The 20,226-nt window shown below is 60.0% G+C and overlaps 1 protein-coding gene and 1 long non-coding RNA gene across 2 annotated transcripts; one reads left to right on the forward strand and one right to left on the reverse strand.

Annotated features, from left to right (window-relative positions):
• Window positions 1-1,795: 1,795 nt before the first annotated feature.
• On the reverse strand, window positions 1,796-18,719 carry EHD2 (EH domain containing 2). The gene is made up of 6 exons (XM_045440767.1): window positions 18,591-18,719; window positions 16,110-16,574; window positions 15,262-15,359; window positions 10,963-11,375; window positions 6,450-6,614; window positions 1,796-3,683 (listed from the first exon to the last, which is right to left on the reverse strand). The coding sequence occupies exons 2-6, from the start codon at window positions 16,511-16,513 to the stop codon at window positions 3,132-3,134; spliced, it is 1,632 nt and encodes a 543-aa protein (XP_045296723.1). The 5' UTR covers window positions 16,514-16,574; window positions 18,591-18,719; the 3' UTR covers window positions 1,796-3,131.
• LOC123578136 lies at window positions 11,306-11,921 on the forward strand. Its single transcript, XR_006702242.1, has 2 exons — window positions 11,306-11,412; window positions 11,688-11,921. It is a non-coding gene; the product is annotated as an uncharacterized LOC123578136 (long non-coding RNA).
• Window positions 18,720-20,226: the final 1,507 nt, after the last annotated feature.

The raw sequence follows: 20,226 nt of genomic DNA on the forward strand, positions 1-20,226 counted from the left end.
TAAATCTTATTTATTTTGAGAGAGAAAGGCAGGGAGGAGCAGAGAAAGAGAGAGAGAGAGAGGAAGAGAGAGAATCCAAGCAGGTTCCACAGTCAGCACAGATCTGGCCCGATGTAGGGCTCAAACTCAAGAACTCTGAGACCATGACCTGAGCTGAAATCAAGAGTGGACCTCTTAACGGACTGAGCCACCCAGGCGCCCCTGTATTTTATTTTATTATCTTTAATACAGTTTTCTTTAAAAAGAAAGAACCGTGGATGGCAGATTGGGCAGAAGGCACACCCTGGTCTCAGAATGTTTGGCCTCTCAGTGTTCTAATTCGCAAATCTTGGAAATCCAAGAGCTTTCGGAATGTCGAGGGTGGGAGCCCAGAACCTCCTTTGCGAGGAGTGTTCGAAACATACTGTTAGAAGTGCAAGGCTCCGAGGGATGCCTGGGTGGCTCGAGTTAAGCATTGGACTCGGGCTCCGGTCATGATCTCCAGGTTGGTGAGTTCGAGACCCGCACGGGGGCTCTGTGCGGACAGCTCAGAGCCTGGAGCCTGCTTTGGCTTCTGTGCCTCCCTCTCTCTGTGCCCCTCCCGTGCTCACGCTCTGTCTCTGTCTCTCAAAAATGAATAAACGTTTAAAAATATATATAAAAAGAGGAGCAGGCTCGGAATCCTTAATCTTGGACAAGCTGCTTAGCTGTGCCTCACTTTCCTCATCTGTGAAATAGGGATAAGGGTACATCTGCCTTATAAATTGTTCAGGAGGCGAAAGGAGATCATTAAACGCACGTCTGGCGTCTAAACATTAGCTACTGTTACTGCCTCGCCCCCTGGGACCTCGTCTTAGCATCAACTGATCTTTGCTGTTTACAAATAAGGAAGGAAGCTCGGAGGCCCTTGCGCGCTGGCAACCGTTCCTCGGATTCAGAGCCTCACACGGGCCGTTCGGGAATGGAAAAGGAAGAAGGGACAGAGAGGGAGGGCGCCCCGCCGGGGGCCGCACGGCGGCGTCCAGCTGGATCCTTGCGCTGGGCGTGGGCAGGGTGACCTGCCCCGGGGCCCTGAGCCTCTGCGCCCGGGACCGCCCGCGGGCCTCGCACAGGGGTCTCCGCGCGCAGCCCGCGCAGCTCCCGTGTGGCCGCCAGGGGGCGCTGGGGGGCCGCGAAAGCGGGGCGAGCGCGCGTGGGCGGGAGGAGCGCGCGGCCAGCGTGTCCCGGGCGCCGTGGGTGTGGTCTGGGCGTGTGTCGGGGGTTCAGCCCGCGGGGTCTGCGGCGGAGCCACAGCCAAGTCCTCCGGGCGTGAGCGCGCGGGCGCGCGCGCACAGGCTGGTCTTTGGGGGCAGCGTCCCCGCCTCTCCTCCGGGACCCCGTGTGTCCCTGGCGTTACGTGACGCGAGGGGCGTACCAGGCTCTGCACGCCGGCGCTCGGGGCGGAGGGGCGGAGGCCCCGAGGTGCCCGAGCCCGCGCGCACACAGCCCCACGCCCCGGGGCTTGGTTCCCAGGCCCCCGCGGCGGGAGGTGGGAGGGAGGGATGTCCCGGAGGGAGGGCCCCACAGTCACTTTTCTTCGGAAAATATGTTGGTCTGGCCCCCAGCCCGGGGCCTGAGTCATCAGGCTCCGCTGAGTTGAGTCACGGCCTCCTCCCGCCCCGCCCCGCCCCGCCCCTGAGACCTTGGAGGGGACACCCCCACCCCCCGCTCAAGTCCCACCCAGGGCTCTCCTTCCCCGGGGCTCGGAGTGGGGGGAGAGCGATCCCCCTCCCCCCCCCCCCCCCACAACCCGTCCCAAGACAGCCTGACTCCCACGTGGAAAGAAGCCTTGACTTTATTCGCTCAGTGGGGACGCCGTTTGCTCTTCGGTTCCCGGGCCCCTCCCAGGCATGGGGCGGGGGACGGGCAATGGGGAGGGGGGGGATCCCAGCGAGCACCCTGGAGGGGGGCATCGTCCCCACCTAGGTCACCCTTCCCCATCTTTCCCGTGGGGTCCCCCCACCAGGGCCAAGCACTAGTCTGAGGTGAAGACACGGAAAGGTGGAGGTGGGGGGGGAAGGCGGGACGGGAGCGGCCCTTTTAAGGAAGAGGAGGGAGGGTTGTAGCACCAAGAGCCCCTCCCCCTCCCCCACGCACCCCCCTTTGAAACGGGGACTAAAATAAAGCCCCGGGGCCTTTATATCTGGTAGGGGCTCTACTTAAATACGGGCTGATGGCAGAGAGGGCAGTTCCCCCCCCCCCCCCCCGTCACCCTAAAATTCAGGCCACCAGCCTCGGGGAGCTTGGGGGAGGGGGCAGGCAGGCTGAGTTTTCAAACCAGGGCATGTGGCCTGAGGACAAAAAGACCTCGAAAGGGGCACGGTACGGGTGAAGCCAGGATCCAAGGGGCTCTGCGGTCGGTCGCCTAAGAATCCTTATTAAAGCAAGGGGTGTGGCTAGAACCGGGGGGGAGGGGCTGAAGAGGGGTCCATCTGAGGAAGGAGGTTGGGTCTCCCGCTCCGAGCTCCCCGTGGTCCCAAGGCCTGAGAACATGAATGATAGAGTGGGTGGAGGGGGGGGGGGTGGCTGTCCTTGTCTGGATGTCAAGAAGTGGGGCCAGGGGGACTTTCCCTTGGTTATTTCGAACAAATGGCCACGGAACTATGGAGAGAGGCGAGGATTCCTGCCCAGAATCGGGGATCAGACTGGTTGGGGCCCCTGGTGTGTCTGTGTCACAATGCAGGTGCTCTGTCCTGAGAACGTCAGCCCCCCCCGAGGGCAGATCCATGTGTGCTGCTCTCTGCTGTAACCCCCAGGGCCTGGAGGAAGCTCTGTGCCTTCAAACATAGTAGGTGCTCAATAAATACTTGAATGGCCCACGATCGAATCGATGCCTCTGTGTGTGTGTCTGTGTGCGTGTGTTAAGGTCGGTGTGATGTGCCTAAGTGTAGGTGAGGGTAGCGGTGCAAAGGCCGGACAGGGAAGCCTTGCCCCTCCCCTGGTCCCCACGGTCCGGCGGTGGCGGGTGGAGAGACCCCCATCCTTACGGCTGGGAGGGTGGGCAGGCAGCGCGTGTGGCAGGCTGGGGCAGGGGCGTGCGTGCAGCCAGCTGGAGCTAGGGAGCCACAGCAGGGCGAGTGGGAGGGAGGGCCTGCCTGCAGGCAGTGGCCGGCTCACTCTGCAGAGCCCTTGTGACGTCGCTTGGAGGGCGGCACCAGGCGACGGGGCAGGTTGGTGGGCAGCCCGTGGCCCTCCAGCTTGGCCTCGATGAGGTGGCTGGCCAGGGCGAACTCCTCGTCATCCAGCATGCCGTCCCGGTCGACGTCGCTCAGCTTCCAGATGCGCCCCAGCACCGAGTTGGGGAGCTTGGTGCCCACCATCCAGGTCTTGGCCTTGGTGCCGCTCAGCTTGCCATCGGCCGGCACCAGGTTGTAGAAGATCTCGTCGTACTTGGACTTGTCCTTGGTCACCACCCACTCGGCCTCGTCGTCCGAGCCCTCCTCGCCGTCCTCCAGGGCCTCATCGGGCCCCCGCTCCACGAACGGGCCCATGTGGGTGCCCTCGAAAGCGCCGCCCTGCACGCCCACCTCGGTGTTCTCCAGCTCCTCCTGCCGCAGCAGGGGCATGAGCTTAGCGATGTCGTGGGTCAGCATCTCGTCAAGGGCCTCCAGCAGCTTCGGCTTCAACGAGTGGAATTTGGTGAAGTCGTGAGCCATCAGCAGCTCCTGTCGGGGGAAGGGGAGAAATGCGGGGGGGGGGGGGGGCGATACTGGGAAGTCAGGGGACATCATCCTCCCGGGTCCCCAGCCCCACCTGTCACCAGGACACTTGGGCAGCTCAAGTGGATGCTGCATGAGAATTCAGATACCTGTGCCACGCATTCCACTAGGGCACCCACCCCTCAGAAGACACTTGGGCAGCGGGGTCCCGGAGGCCCTCCCCCCTCCCCGTGTCAGGTGTACCCCCAGAATCACTGGACGGTAGGGGGGCTGGGGGCCCCTCCGATGACTCAGCACACCCCTGGGTCTGCCCACCGTCCGTGGCACCCCTAGCTGCAGCCACCCAGCACCCCCACCGTTCTCCAAGCTAAGAAAATTCAGTTCCCACTGCTCGGTTGGCTCTGTTAACCCGCTTCTCAGAAACTCCAGAAACTCGCTGCCAAGTTCGGAGGTTAGGTCCGAGGTGGCCAGATCGCTGGGAGGTCCTGGGACCCCCTCCTCCCCCAAGAAGTCAGGGTGTGCTACAGCAGCCGTGGGGGTGGATTTGCGGTCCTGCTCCTTCCCACGTGGTAGCTCGAAGTCACCTGCACCAGGAGAGTCGCAGCAAAGACCGATCCATTTCATGGCACCACCATCATTTCCGGAGCCAAGGTGGAGAGGCCCGCTGATCTGGACATAGAGGGGTAGGGGCCCGGGCCCCAGGGCCAGGAGGCCCAGGTTCCAACCCGGTTCTGCCCCTTAGGAGCTGCGTGTCCTTGGGCGAGTGACTCCACCTCTCTGGGCCTCGGTTTCCAGATTTGTAAAAACGGAACCCTAACATTAGCACTCCCCTCATTTGGCGAATCGATTCATCTGGATAAGGTGTTCAAGACATGCTAACATAACTAACAGCTGCTGTGCATCTAGCCCAGCGGTTCTGGTTCTCAGCCAGGGGTGACGTTGCCCTTCCCCTGCGGACAGTTGACAAGATCCAGAGACGTTTTTGATCGTTACAGCTGGGAGGAGGGGGGGGTTGCTACTGACATGGAGTAAGCAGGGGCCAGGAGGATGCATGGGGCACCCCCGACCACGAACACGCTGGCCCCCGATGTCAGCAGCGCTGAGGTCGGTCGAGACCTCGATGTAGCCCAAACTCCCCACCACACGCCGTACCCAGGGGGCAGCAATGGATAAGTGCTGTCACCGTGCCCATCTTCCAGTGGAAGAAACCGAGGCTCAGAAAAGGGGACTTGCCCAGACTCTCGGAGGTTGCAAGCGGCCAGAACGAAATGCCCTGCACCACAATTCCTCAGGGGCTTGGGTGAGCAAACATCTCAGACCCAAAGGGCACGGGCTTTGAGTATCAGCCTAATGCAGTCTCCAGACGGAGGCTCCGGCCGGGCCAGGGGAAGGGGGCGGGGTGGGCTAGTCCCCATCTCCAGGCCTGAGCCCGGACCTCTGTCCCCAGGTTCATCAGCAGTTCATCATCCACCCCAGGGCGCGGCACCCGGACCCAGGGATCTCCCCAACGCTGGTTAATCCTAGGCCTGGACATGCCCGGGTAGCCCCAGTATTCATTTGCCCCTTCTTCCTCACTACTGGCATCCCTTGGGCAGCAGGCCCCCTAGAGGAAAGACTACATTTCCCAGCTTGCAGCCAGCTGTGGTCACATGACTAAGTTCTGGCCAATTGGATACCAGCACGCGTTGCATCCACCACCCTAGAATCGCCTTTTCCAAAAGAAGGTAGTTACCTCTGCGTATTTAAATTTAAACTAGTTAAGGGGCCCCAGGGTGGGGGGGGGGGAAGGGTGGCTCAGACAGCGTAGAGCCTGCTTAGGATTCTCTCTCCCTCTCTCTCTCTCTCTCAAAATAAATAAAAAACAAAGAAATAAATTTAGGGGCGCCTGGGTGGCTCACTTCGATGAAGCGCCCGACTTCGACTCAGGTCATGACCTCGCGGTGCGTGAGTTCGAGCCCCGCGTTGGGCTCTGTGCGACAGCCTGGCACTTGCTTTAGATTCTGTGCCTCCCTCCCTCTTTGCCCTTCCCCCGCTCTCTCTCACTCTCTCTCAAAATAAACATTAAAGAATATTAAATTAGTTAAAATTAAATAAAACCTAAACTTTCAGTTTCAATGGGGCCAGCAGCTACCATATTGGACGGCACAACGTAGAACATTTCCAACATGGTAGAAGGTGCTATTGGATGGCACTGTTCTAGAAAAAAATCCTTAAAGAGAGTGTAGGGGTGCCTGGCTGGCTCAGTCGATACAGCATGTGACTCTTGATCGCTCTTGGGGTTGAGGTCAAGCCCCACACCGGGTGCAGAGACTACTTAAAAATAAAATCTTAAAAAGAAAAGAGAGAGAGAGAGAGAGAGAGACTGTATCATTATCTTTCCCTCCCTTCTCCCTCACCTCTTCTTGCTGACTGGAATGCAGATGAAATGGCTGGAGTTTCAACAGCCATTCTGTACCATGTGGGGTTCTTGGAACCGGAAGCCAGACATGGAGGACAACTAAGAAGGGGACAGGGTCCCCGGCTCTGTAAAGCACCAAACCAGCCCTGGGCCACCTTCTAGGACTTTACGGAGAGAAGCCAACTTCCACCCTAACTACACCAGTTATTTGCGGTCTTCTCTTGTCTCGTCCTAACGCACAAAACCACGCTTTTACGGAACCGCGCGCAGGAGGCGTTCTCCAGAACCTGCCCTCCATCCCTCCGGTTTTCGAGGCCCCCACCCCCGAAGCCAAAAGCTGCCCCCTTCTGCCCCGCTCCTGGGCGACCTCCCACCTGCATTTTCTGGCAGTCGGGAAAGTCACCGGGCGATATGTGATGCTCCAGCTGAATCTTCGCAAAGATGACGGGCAACTTGAGGATTAACTGCTTCTTCTTGTTCTCCTTGCCAAACACGGAGGGCATCTCCTTCTTCAAGTAGCTGATGATGTACGCGTGTACCTGCGGGAAGAGAGTGCCTGCCTGAGCCCGCCGGGCCCCCGACCTATGGTTTCTTTCTTTATTTTTTTAAACGTTATTTATTTATTTTGAGAGAGGGAGAGCTGGGAGGGGCAGAGAGAGAGAGAGAGAGAGAGAAAGGGAGAGAGAGAATCCCAAGCAGGCTCCACGCTGTGAGCGCAGAGCCCAATGCGGGGCTCGAACTCACGCACCGTGAGATCACGACCCGAACCCAAATCGAGAGTCGGACGCTCAACTGACGGAGCCACCCAGGCGTCCCCAGAGCTTCCGATTCACGAGCTCTTGCCTCCTGCGTCCGTCCCCTCTGCTTTCACTGCTTCTCTCCACCTCGGGTGCCACCGCCCCCATGGCACCTCTCGGCATCTCTCCCCCGCGGAGACACAGCAGGCATTCCCCCTGGCCTTCCGGCTTCTCCTGCCCCTACAATCCCTTCTCCACGCAGCCCATGTGCCTACAAACTCTTTGGGGCCCTCGGTCATTTTTAAGAGTGTCATGAGCTCCTGTGACTGAAAGCTTTGAGAACCACTGCTCTCCATGATTTTGGCCGCTGGTGTTTCATCCGACATCCTCTCCCCGCCCCTGACCAACTCACTGTGTCAGTTTCCTCACCGGCCTTCCTTGTACCAGCATGCCAATCTTTCCCTGACCACAGGGCCTTTGCACATGCCGCTCTCTGCCTGCAATTCTGCCCCGATCTCCCCAAGCTGGGTCCCTCAACTTCCTTTCGATGCCACCCTCCTCCCAGAGGCCATCTTATGAGTAGCAGGTGCCCCAACTACCACCATCCAATTCTTTTCTAACTTCACTTCCCCCCCCCCCCGCCCCCACAATGTTTATTGCACCTTATCGTTATTCTGCTTATCTGGTGGTTTGCTTACTCTGTCTCCTACCATCAGAATGTGAGTTCCAGGAGGGCTGGGACCTTATCTATTCCCTCTGTCCCCGGCACGGGCACAACGCGCACAGAAAGCACTCAAGAAATACTTGTGGAGGAAAGCAATGAACTTGGGAACCTTCTGATCTCCAATCTCGTAAGTTATCAAAAAACAAACAAGGAGGGCAGATGAATGAACATTCCCAGTTTTTAACAGGAAGCTCAGTAATTAACTGCAAATGCTTAAATAAAAATAGAATACATCTGGAAAAAGACACAAGTGACTCCTCACGGGGGGCTGCCTCCAGGGAAGATGCCCTGGGAGCTGATGGGTGGGATCAGGGACGGGAGGGGACACGTTTAACTGAGCTTAAATGCTCTGCCATGAGATGGTCTCAACTGTTCAACGGAAAACACTGGTTTTCAAGTTCTCTTCGTGAATCATAGGTTTAGAATGCTAACAATTTTGGCGGCCCCTGGCTGGCTCTGAATCCTCATGACCTCCACCACTCTGTCTCCTCCAGCCACCCTGGGCTCCTTGTTCAAGCCTGTTCCTGCCCCAGGGCCTTTGCACTTACTGGTCCCTCTGCCCGGTAGGGCCTCCCCCACACCTCCACTCTTTCCCTCCTTCATTCAGGTCTCTGCTCAGTAGCACCTCCTCAGGGAGGCCCTCCCTGACCTCCCTAAAACCAGTCCCTCACCAATCTCCTTTCCTCTGCTTCATTTTCCTCCGCGGTCCTTATCGCGTAAGCTACTATGGACTCATTTGTTTAAGATCCACTTCCCCACCGAGACGTGATTCTACAAGAAAACAAACAAACATCATCTGGTTGATCCAGATGTAACCCCATCTGGTGCCGTAACCCCGGGGGGCCTGGAAAAGTGCGGAAGGACGTTGTAGGTGCTCGGTGGCTGTCTGTCGAACGAACGTCACTGAGTCGCCGCAGAGAAGCTTGGGAAGAAGGCTCAGGGCCCCCTGGGCTCTTTAGAATCAGACCCTCCCAAGATCTCGGCCTCAAGTATCAGAACAGGGAGATCGCCCCCTTGGAGCAGCGATGGCTTCCACCAAAGGGCAGAGCCAGGTGACTCGATACGATACAGACGGGGAAACCGAGGCACCGAGGGCCAGTTACCCGGAGTCCAGAAAGGCCCCGTACTGTTGGGGGGAAGCGCGTGGAGAGGTAAATGGTGTGGGCTGTCGTCTGACGGCCGGACCCAGTCTGGCGGCAGCGGACACGGGGAAGGAGTGGGGGACACGGCGTAGAGGCGGGGCTGGCGAGGCTTGGTCACTGAGGGACCCCGTGTGAGCGGCACTGGGGAGCCACAGAAGGCTCCGCGGGAGGAAAGCGAAGGAGAGGGCCGTAGGGCCGACGGGGCCAATCAGGGCGGGGGTGTGGCCAAGCGGGTGGGCGGGGCCCGCGAGGGCGGGCCAATGGGGGCGAGGGGGCGGGGCCGAGGGCGGCTCCTCGGGGACCCAGAAGAGGCAAGGCGGGAGGGCGCTGATGGCTTTTCCAGAGAGGAAGCGGGGGAAGGTGCCAGGAAGAGATAAGGTGGGAGGGCGGGCTGGGCCGGGGCGCGGGTCCCGGGCTCCGGGGTTTGTCCGGGTTTCCGGAGCCGCCCCCCGCCTGGCGGGGGCACCAGGTGTCCGGCCCGGCCCCGCCCCTCTGTCCCACGGTCCTGGGCCCCGGCTCCCCGCCGCTGTCCCGTCCGCTTCCCCGAGGGGCCCCGGGGACGGGGGTCCGTGGGGCAGGAGGGCGAGGCAGAGCGGGGACCGAGAGAGAGGCGGAGGAGGACGGAGAGGGAGAGCTAGAAAGAGGGCGGGGGGGGGGGGGGAGAGAGGGACAGAGAGAGGAGGCAGGGACGGGGACGCAGAGACAGTCCAGGGCCCGGATGGGGGAGGAGAGAAAGGTGGATCCCGAAGGCTTGGAGCCATCCGCGGGGCCACGCCCTCCCACGGAGGATTCCTGGGGTGGGGGTGGGGGTGGGGGCCCTGACTCACCCCCTCTCTGCTGCTCCTGAAACCACCACCTCGGGCTCTCCACCTCTCACAACCTCCCAGGCCTCCCTGCCTGCCCAGCTTCCTGCCCCACCTCCTCCCTGGCAGCCTCCCCCAAGAATGTTCCATTTGGCCTCCCAGAGCGCTCTCAAACCAGTGCTCTCCTCCCCCTCCCCAAGGCCCTGTTCTGATCCAGCCTCCTCCCTGGTCTCTGGCCCCAGTCTCACGGCCCTTGAATCCACCCGCTAGAAGGCAGCCCGAGTAGGACTCCGTCCCTCCGGTGCTCCGAACCCTTCCGTGGCTCCCCAGCACCCCCCCCCCCCCCGCCCTTGCCAGGACGCCGCGCAGCTTCTAGGCCACAGCCCTGGGTGGTCTGACTCCCACCCACCTCCCCAGCCTCGGATTCAGTTCCTTGCGCTGTCTACACCGGGTGCAACACTGCCATCTTTCCTCTCTCTTGAGCTGGCCATGTGCTGATCTCCGGTCCAGGCGCTCGCTGGTCCCACTATCTAGAATTCCCCTCCTCACCCTCCGGTTTGCAGCTCAGACGCCCTCTCCTCCAAGAAGCCCCCTGCCCCTGCCCCCCCCCTCCCCCCCAGCTCCCAGTCATCACTGTCTGGGGCTGGGGCTGTCTCCTCCCCTGAACTGCTCCGGATCCTCAGTACCGCCCAACACAGGGCCAGGCACAGGGGGGTGTGGTTGAAGAAGGGTGTCTGTTCAAATGCCCTCTGTTCAGTAAGTATTGACTGAGCACCAACTCTGTTCCAGGCGCCGGGGACACGGCGGTGAACAAATTCAGACATCTCTGATTCTGTGGGGCTTAAATGCAGGCGGAGGCAGGCAGTGAACCCAGAAACTCCAAAGTAGGCAGAACGCAAGGCAGTCATGACCGCCGTGAAGAAAACTACCGCAAGGCTTCAAGCAAGACGGGGGCGGGAGAGTTCTAAAAACGGAGGGCGGGCAAGGCAGCTTTCCTGAGCAGGTTAAGCAAAGTCTCGTTGGAGGTGAGGAGTGCGCCAAGCGGACAGCCAGGTAGGAGAGGGGCGAGGAGTGGCGGGGGGGGGAGGGGGGGGGCTTTCCAGGAAGCGAGAACGGTAGGTGCAAAGGCCCTGAGGTCAGAGCCAGGAGGACTGCGTGAAGTGCAAGGAATGACGGGAAGGGAGCGCAGAGGAGGGCGGAGAGGAAAAGCAGCGTGGAGGTGGGTGGAGAGGCTGTGGACCACTGGAGGGTGCGGGGGGGGGGGGGGGGGGGGGAGGGCCACGCCACCTTGTGCCACAATGACCCAGCCTGGAGGAATCTGTTAGACCAGAGAACTAACCAATCGGAGGGGCGAGAAGTCGGCGACTGGCAGCCAAGCGGACCGGATGGGGAGGCGGGGCCAGGGCCGTCCCCGCCTCCGGCCACCGCTCCCCCCCCATTCTCCCCCATTCCCCCCCATTCCCCCCCGCAGCGCGGCTCACCCGCACCAGCCGGGCCCTCTTCACCAGGTCGTTGAGCTTGCGCAGGGCGGCGTGGCGCGGCAGGCCCTGGATGTCCCGGAACAGATCCTGCTCCTCCAACTCGAAGAGGCGCCGGTTGTCGGGCACCAGCAGGGGCTGGGACCAGAACGAGCCGATGTAGACGCGCAGCACCTCGGGCGTGCCCACCACCTTGCCCAGCGCCCACATGAGCGCCCCGTAGACGCGCATCAGCTGCTGTGTCTCCACCATGTCCGCCTTGTTGAGTACCACGCGGATCTTGTCCTCGTGGCCCCGGAGGGCGCCGATGGCCTCCGAGAACTCGTCCGAGATCTCCAGCTTGTGCGCATCGAAGAGCAGGATGATGAGGTCCACGCGCTCCGCGAACCAGCGCAGCACCGCCGGGAAGTCGTAGCCTGGGGGTACGGAGCACAAGGGGCGCGAAGGGCAGAGGTCAGCCCCCCTCCCCCCCCCCCACCTCGTCCCCTGCCCTCCAGCCTTTCTGAAGCATCCGCGCCTTTGGATTGGTAGCGGACTGTACGGACGTTCAGGTTGTTGACTTTCAAAAACCCTTCTCTGAGAAACCGCCCAGGCCCCCAAGTGCATCCCGCTCCTCTGGCCCCCCCAGCCCCCAGAATTTCTCCATCACTCTGACCCCAGCCCCCAGCCCCTCGGGCCATCTGGCTACAGAGGACTGATCACCTACCCCCTTTTCATTCATTCCTTAGGCAGATCCAGACGTATAGGTTGTCAAAATACTGAAGTGTTTCTTAACAGACTCTCCGTGCTTCTATGACCCCCCCCCCCAACCCCTCCGCGAGTCTCCCAAGTGCCACCATCACCCCAGCCCCGTCCTAGGACTTCTGGATCTCCCCACAATCCAGCCACCAAAGAGTTCACGTTGGCTCTGGCTATGCTTTTGCCAGAACAGATGGTAAATATTTTGAGTTTATTTAACGGTATTTACATCTCTGTAATGTAAACAGTATTTCCAGCTCTTCTGTGTGCCAGGCTCTATCCTGGGCACCAGGGATGCCACCGAGAACACGGAGACAAGTCCTTGCCTTTTGCGGAGTATCTGGCTCGACAACTGGTTCCTGTATTCCTTCCTTCCTTCCTTCCTTCCTCATTCACTCGTTCGTTCACACTGTTCACTCTTCTGCTGCTCGCTTGTTCACTCAAACAGCGATGCTCAGGAGAGCAGAGAGGAGTGTTGGCAACCCCCTGACGTGGCAGCCAGGAAGACTGGGTTTGAATCCCGACTCTGCCCCCCACCCCACCCCCAGCTGTGGGACCTTAAGCGAGTAGGAAACCTCTCTGAACTTGCGTTTCCTCTTCTGTAAAATGGAAGTCGTGACAGAACATAACCTGTCGGACTGTGGTGAGGACAAGGGAATACAAACGAGCCAATATACATAATGAGCCAAAGGGCGCCCGGGTGGCTCAGTCCGTTGAGCATCTGATTCTTGATCTGGGCTCAGGTCATGAGCCCAGGGTCATGGGATCAAGCTCCAGTTTGGGCTTCCGTGCTGATCTCTCTCTCTCTTTCTCTCTCTCCCTCTCCCTCTGCCCCTCCCTCACTGTCTCTCTCTCTCTCTCTTAAAAAAAAGGGGGGGGGGGCACCTGGGTGGCTCAGTCGGTTAAGCGTCCAACTTCAGCTCAGGTCGTGATCTGTGGGTTCGAGCCCCGCGTCGGGCCCCGTGCTGACAGCTCAGAGCCTGGGGCCTCCTTCAGTGTCTCCGTCTTTTTCTACCCCTCCCCTGCTTGTGCTCTGTCTCTCTCTCTCTCTCTCCCAAAAATAAATAAACGTTACAATTTTTTTTTTTTAATTAAAAATAAGAGCCTAAAACAGTGCTTCAGGCATGTAAACCACACCTCGATTAAACGGGTAAAAAAAAACAACAAAAAGAAACCCCAACAGCCTGGGAACATGGCAAGTGCTGGACGAGTCTTAGTTGCGACGCACACAGGACACGTGGGTGTGTCATTTAGGAACCACCCCAGGGCAGTGCCAGTCCTGTTCTCATCGGGTTCATGGTCCACCGAGGACAGGCCCAGAGTGGTCAGGATGGGCTGGGGGAGCCCAGCGGCGAGCACCTGACCCAGCCTGGGCGGGGGGGGGGGGGGGGTGGTCAGAGAGGGCTTCTCGGAGGAGGGGACCCAACGGCGACCTGGGGGACGAGGAAGGAGTTAACTGAGGAGCAGGGAGCCCGCCGCTGACTCCCCTGACGTCACTTCATCCTCCCCCTGATTCGACTCCTTGAGTCTTCAAAACAGCCTCGGGAGACAGGCACTCCTATGATCCCCATGTTCCAGAGGAGGAAACTGAGGCACGGAGAGGTGACGGGATTTACTCAGGACATGCAGGGAGGGGGCACAGAGCAGGAGTCCACACGGGTCCCTATGCTCCCCCCGAGGGGGTGGTGTTGGGCGCTCCAAGGAGGAAGCAGGTCCCCTGTGGCCCCTGGGGACTGGACCGGGGGGGAGGCGACACTGTTTGGGGGGGAGGAAGGGCCGGGTAACCAGAGGGACGGCGTCTGGGGCTCCCTCCGTCCCCAGTGGCCACACACACACACACACACACAGGCTAGGATTTGGAAAGTGTGTCTCATGTGGGGCGGGACGGAGGGAGGGAGACTGAGTCAGCGTGGGAACAAGAGACGTGGCAGAGAGCACCCGGGGGTGTCCGGCCGGCTATGGCCCTCAACGCAGGTACACCGTGCTCAGCACGCCCACGGCGCCTACTGTGTGCACACACCGAAGTTCCTGGCAGGGTCTGACCCTTAATTTTAACCCCCTGTGCAGTCTAGGGAGGCCGATACTATTATCATTCCCATTTCACAGATGGGGAGACTGAGGCAGGGAGCGGTTAAGTGGCTTGCCCCAAGGGCACGGGCTAAAACCAGCAAAGCCCCGGGGCGCCCAGGTGGCTCAGTCGACGGAGCGGCAGACTCTTGGTTTCAGCTCGGGTCATGATCTCAAGGTTCGGGGGGTTCGAGCCCCACCATCAGGCTCCGCGCTCACAGTACCCAGGCCGCTTGGGATTCTGTCTCTCTCCCGCTCTCTCTGCCCCTCCCCTGCTCGTGCGCGCGCGCGCGCTCTCTCTGTCTCTCAAAATAAGTAAATAAACTTAAAAACAATTACAAATATCAGAGCCCGGATTCGAACCCCCCACCAGAGTCTCCACGATGCTACGGTCACGCACATGTGTGTCCCCGGATATTATATACACGCTTCCCGCCGATGCGCCCCACGAAGTCACATCCAGCTACAATCAGAGGCACAGACTCCCAGACCCACACACAGACAGACCTCCTCTTCCTCTACCCACCCTGCCAGGGAAGGAGACCCCTACTCTCTCCTCCCCACAGCCTTCAGCCCCCACCCGGCACCCCTCCCTCTCTCCCAGGCCCAGCCCCAGGAGGCAGCGCCCCAGGAACCCTCAGCCCAGCCCCTTGCCTCCCCCCTCAGGCTGGCTGCCAGCCCGCCCTCTGATCGGTTCTGCAGCTGCCCCCTGCCTCTTTCCCAAGGGGACGCGCGCCCGCTGGGCAGCGGCCAGGGACGCCGTAACCCTCTTCGCCCTCGCCCTGCCCCGCAGCCCAGCCTCCCATCCCCTCTGCCCCACAAGGCGGCCTCCTTTGCCCCAGTCCCGGGCCCCTGAGGCCAGGCGGGCGCGGGACAGAAACTGGGGGGGGGGGGGCTGGCGAGGGGGCGCAGAGGCTGAGCTGGCTGGGCTGGGGTGGGGGGCCGGCTCCCCCGGGGCCCCCGCTGGAATTCACCCCCCGCTGCTCCCCCTGCACAGCTGTTTATAAATTCCAGGCCGGGCCTTGGCCGGCGCCCAGATTCCCCCTCCCAACCCCTGCTCAGTCCCATCTGCGGCCCAGACGTAGAAGCCAGGAGCGTGCCTGGGGGCAGGGGGGCGGGGGGGGGGCACGCCCAGGGCCTCCCTGCCCGGCCTCTGCCTCCTCTCTGGGCCTCCTGTCTCTCGGTAAGGCTGCCCGCCACTCAGATCTTTGTCTCTGACTTGGCATATCTCTCTCTGTCTCTCTCGATCTCTCCCTCTCTATCCTCCCGACCAGCCCAGACACGGGCTGCACCCTGCTCCCGCCCACCCCCCCCCCCCGTGTTCACGCACACGCCTCCCCGGTGCCCGCCCTCAACGTGCGGAGACACGGAGGAATCACAGCCTCCCATGGGCTCCCTTCTGCTGCCCGGCGGCTGGGGCCAGCTGACACGGGCCCATGTCCCAGCAGAGGCCGGGCCGCCTCCTCCCTCAGGCTCAGCCGTCCGGCCCCCACTCACCACGGCTCACTCTCTGTTTGGTGCCTGACAGGATGCCCGGGGTGTCGATGATACTAATGCTCTCCAGGACCTGATTGGGCAGCTGGGCACACATGAACCTGAGGCAGAGGGGGAGGCAGGGGTCAACGCGGGGAGAGGCAGGAGGAGAGGCCACAGAAGGCAGACGAGGGCTCCACAGAGGGTGAATGAGGCAGAGGGCAGGAAGAATCTCGAAAGAGAAAAGGAAGATCAGGACAGAGAATAAATAACACTTAAGAAAAAAAAAAAAAAGAAAAATCAGGGGCGCCTGGGTGGCTCAGTCGGTTGAGCGTCCGACTTTGGCTCAGGTCGTGAGCTCACGGTCTGTGGGTTCGAGCCCCGCGTCGGGCTCTGTGCTGCCGGCTCAGAGCCTGGAGCCCGCTCCGGATTCCGTGTCTCCCCCTCTCTCTGCCCCTCCCCTGTTCACACGCCCACTCTCTCCCTCCCTCTCGAGAACAAACAGTAAAAAATTAAAAAAAAAAAAACAAAAAAAATCAGAGCTGATGTTCGCTGAGCACTTACTTTGTGCCAGGTACTGTTCTAAGCACCTCGTGTGTGAGCGGGGACCGTGGTTATCCCCATGTCCCAGATGAGGCTAAGAGAGGTACAGAGAGGTTAAGTCATTTGCCCAGAGCCGCCCAGCTAGAAAGGAGTCGGACCCAGGCAAGCTGGCTCCGTGGGCCCTAGAGGGGGCGGAAGAGCAGAGGGAGGAAGTGAGGAGGCTCTGGAAGGGAGAAGGGAACTGGGGCTGAAAAGAAAGCAACGCACGCAGGGCAGGGACAGAGGCGCCAGGGACAGGAAGTTGCCCCCCTGCGTCTCAAAGTGCCTACCTATTGAGGAAGGTATTCCCAAAAGGGTTGAGCTTGCGGAATGGCTTGTCCGGGTCAACCACGAGGGCGTTGCCCGGCACGGTGCCCTCCGTGTCCCCGTGCATGACGGCCACAAAGCAGTCGGTGGTCGGCTCGGGCCCCACGCGGGAGCCCGGCACCTCCTGCTCCAGCAGGTATTGGATGAAGCTGGTCTTGCCCGTGCTGTACTGGCCGGCCACCAGCACCATGGGCTTGCCGTCGAAATCGGCGTCCTCCAGGGCCGGCGAGTGGAAGGCCCCGAATCGATAGTGTTCCTCAAGGGGCAGCAGTTTGGTGCGGTACAGCTCCTTGAGCGATGAGGTCACCGTGCGGATGGCCTCGGGCTGCTGGCCCCGCGCCCCGCTCCGCTTCAGCCAGCTGAACATGGTGGCCGAGCACTGCCCACTGGGCTTGCCGAGGGAGACGTGCGGGGCCGGGGGGAGTTGCCTGCGGGAAGAGGAAAGGGTGTTGATGGGGGGCTGCCTGGTGGAGGGGGAGGAGGGGGAAGGGGGCCGGGGGGTGTTGTGGGTGGAGGCGGGTGGGAAATGGGGAGAGGGGGAGCAGCACAGAGCACTGATGGTGGAGGGCGGGACGTGATGGTTCGTGGAGGCGGCAGGACGAAGGGAAAGAGGTTACCAGTGGAAGCAGGATCGGATGGGGACCGAGGGATGGACAAAGGGAAGGCTGTGGAAGCTGCCTGGAAGAAATGTATTCCTCCATCCGCTGTTCATTCTTTCCTTCCTCCCTTCCCTCCCTTCCATCAATTCACACATTTTCACTGAAACCATGGGTCAGGAGCTATGGATCCAGAAACAGGACTGAGACTGGCCCGTACCCACTCAGAGTCCCCATTGAGGGGAGGACGTGGCACCAAGCAGTCAGTGATGCCTGGGAAATGCCGGGCAGTGGCAGCAGAGGGGGGACACAGTGAACTGACCACAGGAGCGGCAAACTCTGGCTGAGCTGACTGTTGAGCTGCTCGCTTCCGTGCAAAACAAGGATCCGGTGCAAAACAGGCAGAGAGGATGGTGTGTGCCAAGGCTGGGAGCTGTGAGACACGTGGAGGAGGTTGCTGGACACAGGAGGGGGGGCAACGAAGGCTGAGGAGTTGCCAGGGTGCACTCAGGTACGAGAGACCTCAGGGATCACAAGAATAATAACATTTACGATCACTGCATTCCAGACACTGCTCTAACTCGTTTCATCGTCCTAACAACATTGTGAGATAGGGCTGTTGTTATCCCCACATTTCTGACTCACAAAGCGGGCTCGCTCGCGAAGACAGCAATAACTTGCCCCAAATCACTTGCTTAGAAAGTGCGCGGTCTGGGACTCCAGGCAACCTGACCTCAGAGCCTGCGCTCATGTCGTAAGTCTAAGAACTCAGGAGGACAGAATTACCGACCCAGCAGCAACAAGCACCCCCAGCTCCCAGACTGTGTTCTCTATGTTCCCTTACTATCTTTTCATTCTCTGTAGGATCTGTAGTGCTGCCCCCTCTTTCATGCCGGATGTCAGTCATTTGTGTCTTTTTTCTTTTTTCTTTTTTTTTTTCCTTGATCAGTCTCAGTAGATGCTTATAATTTTACTGATCTTTTCACAGGACCAGCTTTGGGTCAGATTGGAGTCTCCAGATACCATTTGCCATTACAAAGCAAAATGAAGCAAAACAAGACAAAACCAAACCACGAAAAACAGGGCTCCTTGGAGAAATGGCTGTTTCCAGGGCTGGGGCAAGGGAAGCATCAGTGAAGCCGCATCAGGTTGTGGGAAGGTGCTCAAAGATGGGGCACAGGGTGTCAAAGGTGTGTCACGGGGACACAGGGGCCAGCCTGAAGGAGCCCCCAGTGGCCAAAGATGGGACGATTTGAGCATCAAAATTAACTGTCCATCAAAAATGTGAAAATCCATAAAATCACAATGATATGCAAAGGAAAAGAGATAAATAAATAAACAGGAAGAGAGAAAGAGTGCCAGAGAGGTAAAGGAGAGGCAGGAACTGGGATGTTGGCAGAAGGAGGGGGCCCCCGGGCGGCGTCCCAGGCAGGGAGGCGTCTGAGGGACAATTTGGGGGTGGCTGGACAGGCCATGGGTTGCAGAAGCAGGAGAGGAGCTCTCGTGGGAGGAGTGGGTGAGGGCACTAGAGGGAGATCCTAAGGAGGGGATCTCTTCTGGCTGAAAGGGTGGGGAGGCGAGTTGGGAGTGGGGGACACTGAGCACGACGGGGAAGGGTAAGGAGGGCAGGGGGCACTGTTCCAGACTGGAAGGAAGGAGCTGGAGGGAGTCGGGGAGACCAGGAGGTTTCTTGGAGGGGTGGCACTGGGGACATCGGGGCCACCGTTAAACACACCGGGGAGCGCGGAGGGTCTTAGGGCAGCAGGGGAATCATCCGGGGCCAGGTCAGGCTCCTAGGCTCCGTGGGCGGGAGCTGGGAAGCGACAGCCGCGGTCGGGGGCCACTCACCGATGGGGCGCGCAGGCGGCTGCACCGGGCTGGACGGGGGGGTCCCGCGGGGATCCGAGGCGCCCGGGGAGCGGCCTGTGCTCGAGGTCCCGTCCGGAGCCGTCTGAGCCGGGTGGGGCCCGGAGCGGGGAGGAGAGAAGGGAGGGGCGGGGGGGGGGCGGGACCAGGCGCCCCCCCCTCCCCAAACCGGGAGCCCGGCCTCTGGCGCCCCCTGGTGGGGGAATGGCCGGGCGGCTTCTCTGGTGTCAGAGCGGGACTTCTGACCCTGGGCTCAAAATCCGTTCCGCCTCCGTCGCCGGGCCACTCACGCCCGGGTCTGTCCCTCCTCTTCATATGGGAATACTAGTATTAATACGACCAACAACAACGACAGCAGCGGGCCACGTGGGTGGCTCGGTCGGGGGAGCCTCCCCCTCGGCTCAGGTCGTGATCTCACGGTTTGTGAGGTCGAGCCCCGCATGGGGCTGGCTGCTGTCCGTGCAGAGCCCGCTTTGGATCCTCTGTCCCCCCCCCCCTTTCCCCGGCCCCGCTTGCGCGCGCTCTCTCTCTCCCTCCCCCCAAAATAAATAAAACATACCCACTTAATAATTCCTTAACCCTTCTCTTTTAACCACTGAACGTTGAATACTTTGTAAACGTCTGTATTCGTTGGACCTTTTTATAATCAGGAATTCACAGTGTTATATACAACGTGGCATAGTTTGCCTACAATTTACCCGCGCCCTTCGCGATCTGCCCCTTTCCTCTGCCCTCACCTCCCTCCCTCACCGACCCCCCCCCCCCCACTCTGCTCCTGCCACACTGGCTTCTTCAGTGCTCCTCAAACACACCGACAGCCCTCTCACCTCAGGGCCTTTGCACTTGCTTTCCCCACCACTTGAACCGCTCTCCCCGCAGGGATCCTGACAGCTCGCTCCCTCCCCTCATTCGTATCTGTGCTCAAATGTCCCCTCCTCAGAGAAGCCCTCCCTGGGCTCCCTGTTGAATGCATTATCATTGCTTTATCTTCTCCACGGCTCCTACTCTCACTCTACACATTCTGCATTTCCCTGCTTAAGTCGCCGTCTCCCTGGCAAGAACACAAACGCCAGGGATTTCCCGCTGGGTGGCCTCCTGCCGTGTCCCCAGGTTAGCACAGCGCCCGAAACACCACACAGACTCAGTAAACGTTTGTTGAGTTAATCTTTCACTATTCCCGAGCATTTCCTATGAGGAGTGGGCATTGCCAGCCCCATTTGACAGATGAGACCGTCGAGTCCCAGAGAAGTGAGATCAAAAAGCACAGAGTGCGGCGCCCGGGGGGCTCAGTCCGTTGAGCCACTGACTCTTGATTTCGGCTCAGGGCATGATCTCACAACTCTGTGAGTTCGAGCCCCGTGTCGGGCTCTGGGCTGACAGCTCAGAGCCTGCTTCGGATTCTGTGTCTCCCTTTCTCTCTGCCCCTCCCCTGCTCACGCTCTGTCTCTCTCTGTCTCTCAAAAATAAATACACAGCAAAAAAGAAAAGAAAAGAAAAAACCCGGAAACTGTTAAAGTGGTGAATTTCACATTATGCATGTTTCACCACAATTACATTAAAAACAACAACAGTTGGAGAAGGAGGCCAGCAAGGCTGGGAGTTAGTGATGAGATTTGGG

The sequence above is a fragment of the Leopardus geoffroyi genome, chromosome E2 (genome assembly GCF_018350155.1).
Source record: "Leopardus geoffroyi isolate Oge1 chromosome E2, O.geoffroyi_Oge1_pat1.0, whole genome shotgun sequence".
In the NCBI taxonomy this organism is placed as follows: domain Eukaryota; kingdom Metazoa; phylum Chordata; class Mammalia; order Carnivora; family Felidae; genus Leopardus; species Leopardus geoffroyi.

Coding starts and splice junctions, on each gene's coding strand:
- EHD2 (XM_045440767.1), bottom strand. CDS start 16,513: ATGTTCAGCTGGCTGAAGCGGAGCGGGGCGCGGGGCCAGCAGCCCGAG. Junction 15,360..16,109: donor GGGAATACCTTCCTCAATAG/GTAGGCACTTTG, acceptor CCTCTGCCTCAG/GTTCATGTGTGCCCAGCTGC. Junction 11,376..15,261: donor CAAACAGAGAGTGAGCCGTG/GTGAGTGGGGGC, acceptor CCGTACCCCCAG/GCTACGACTTCCCGGCGGTG.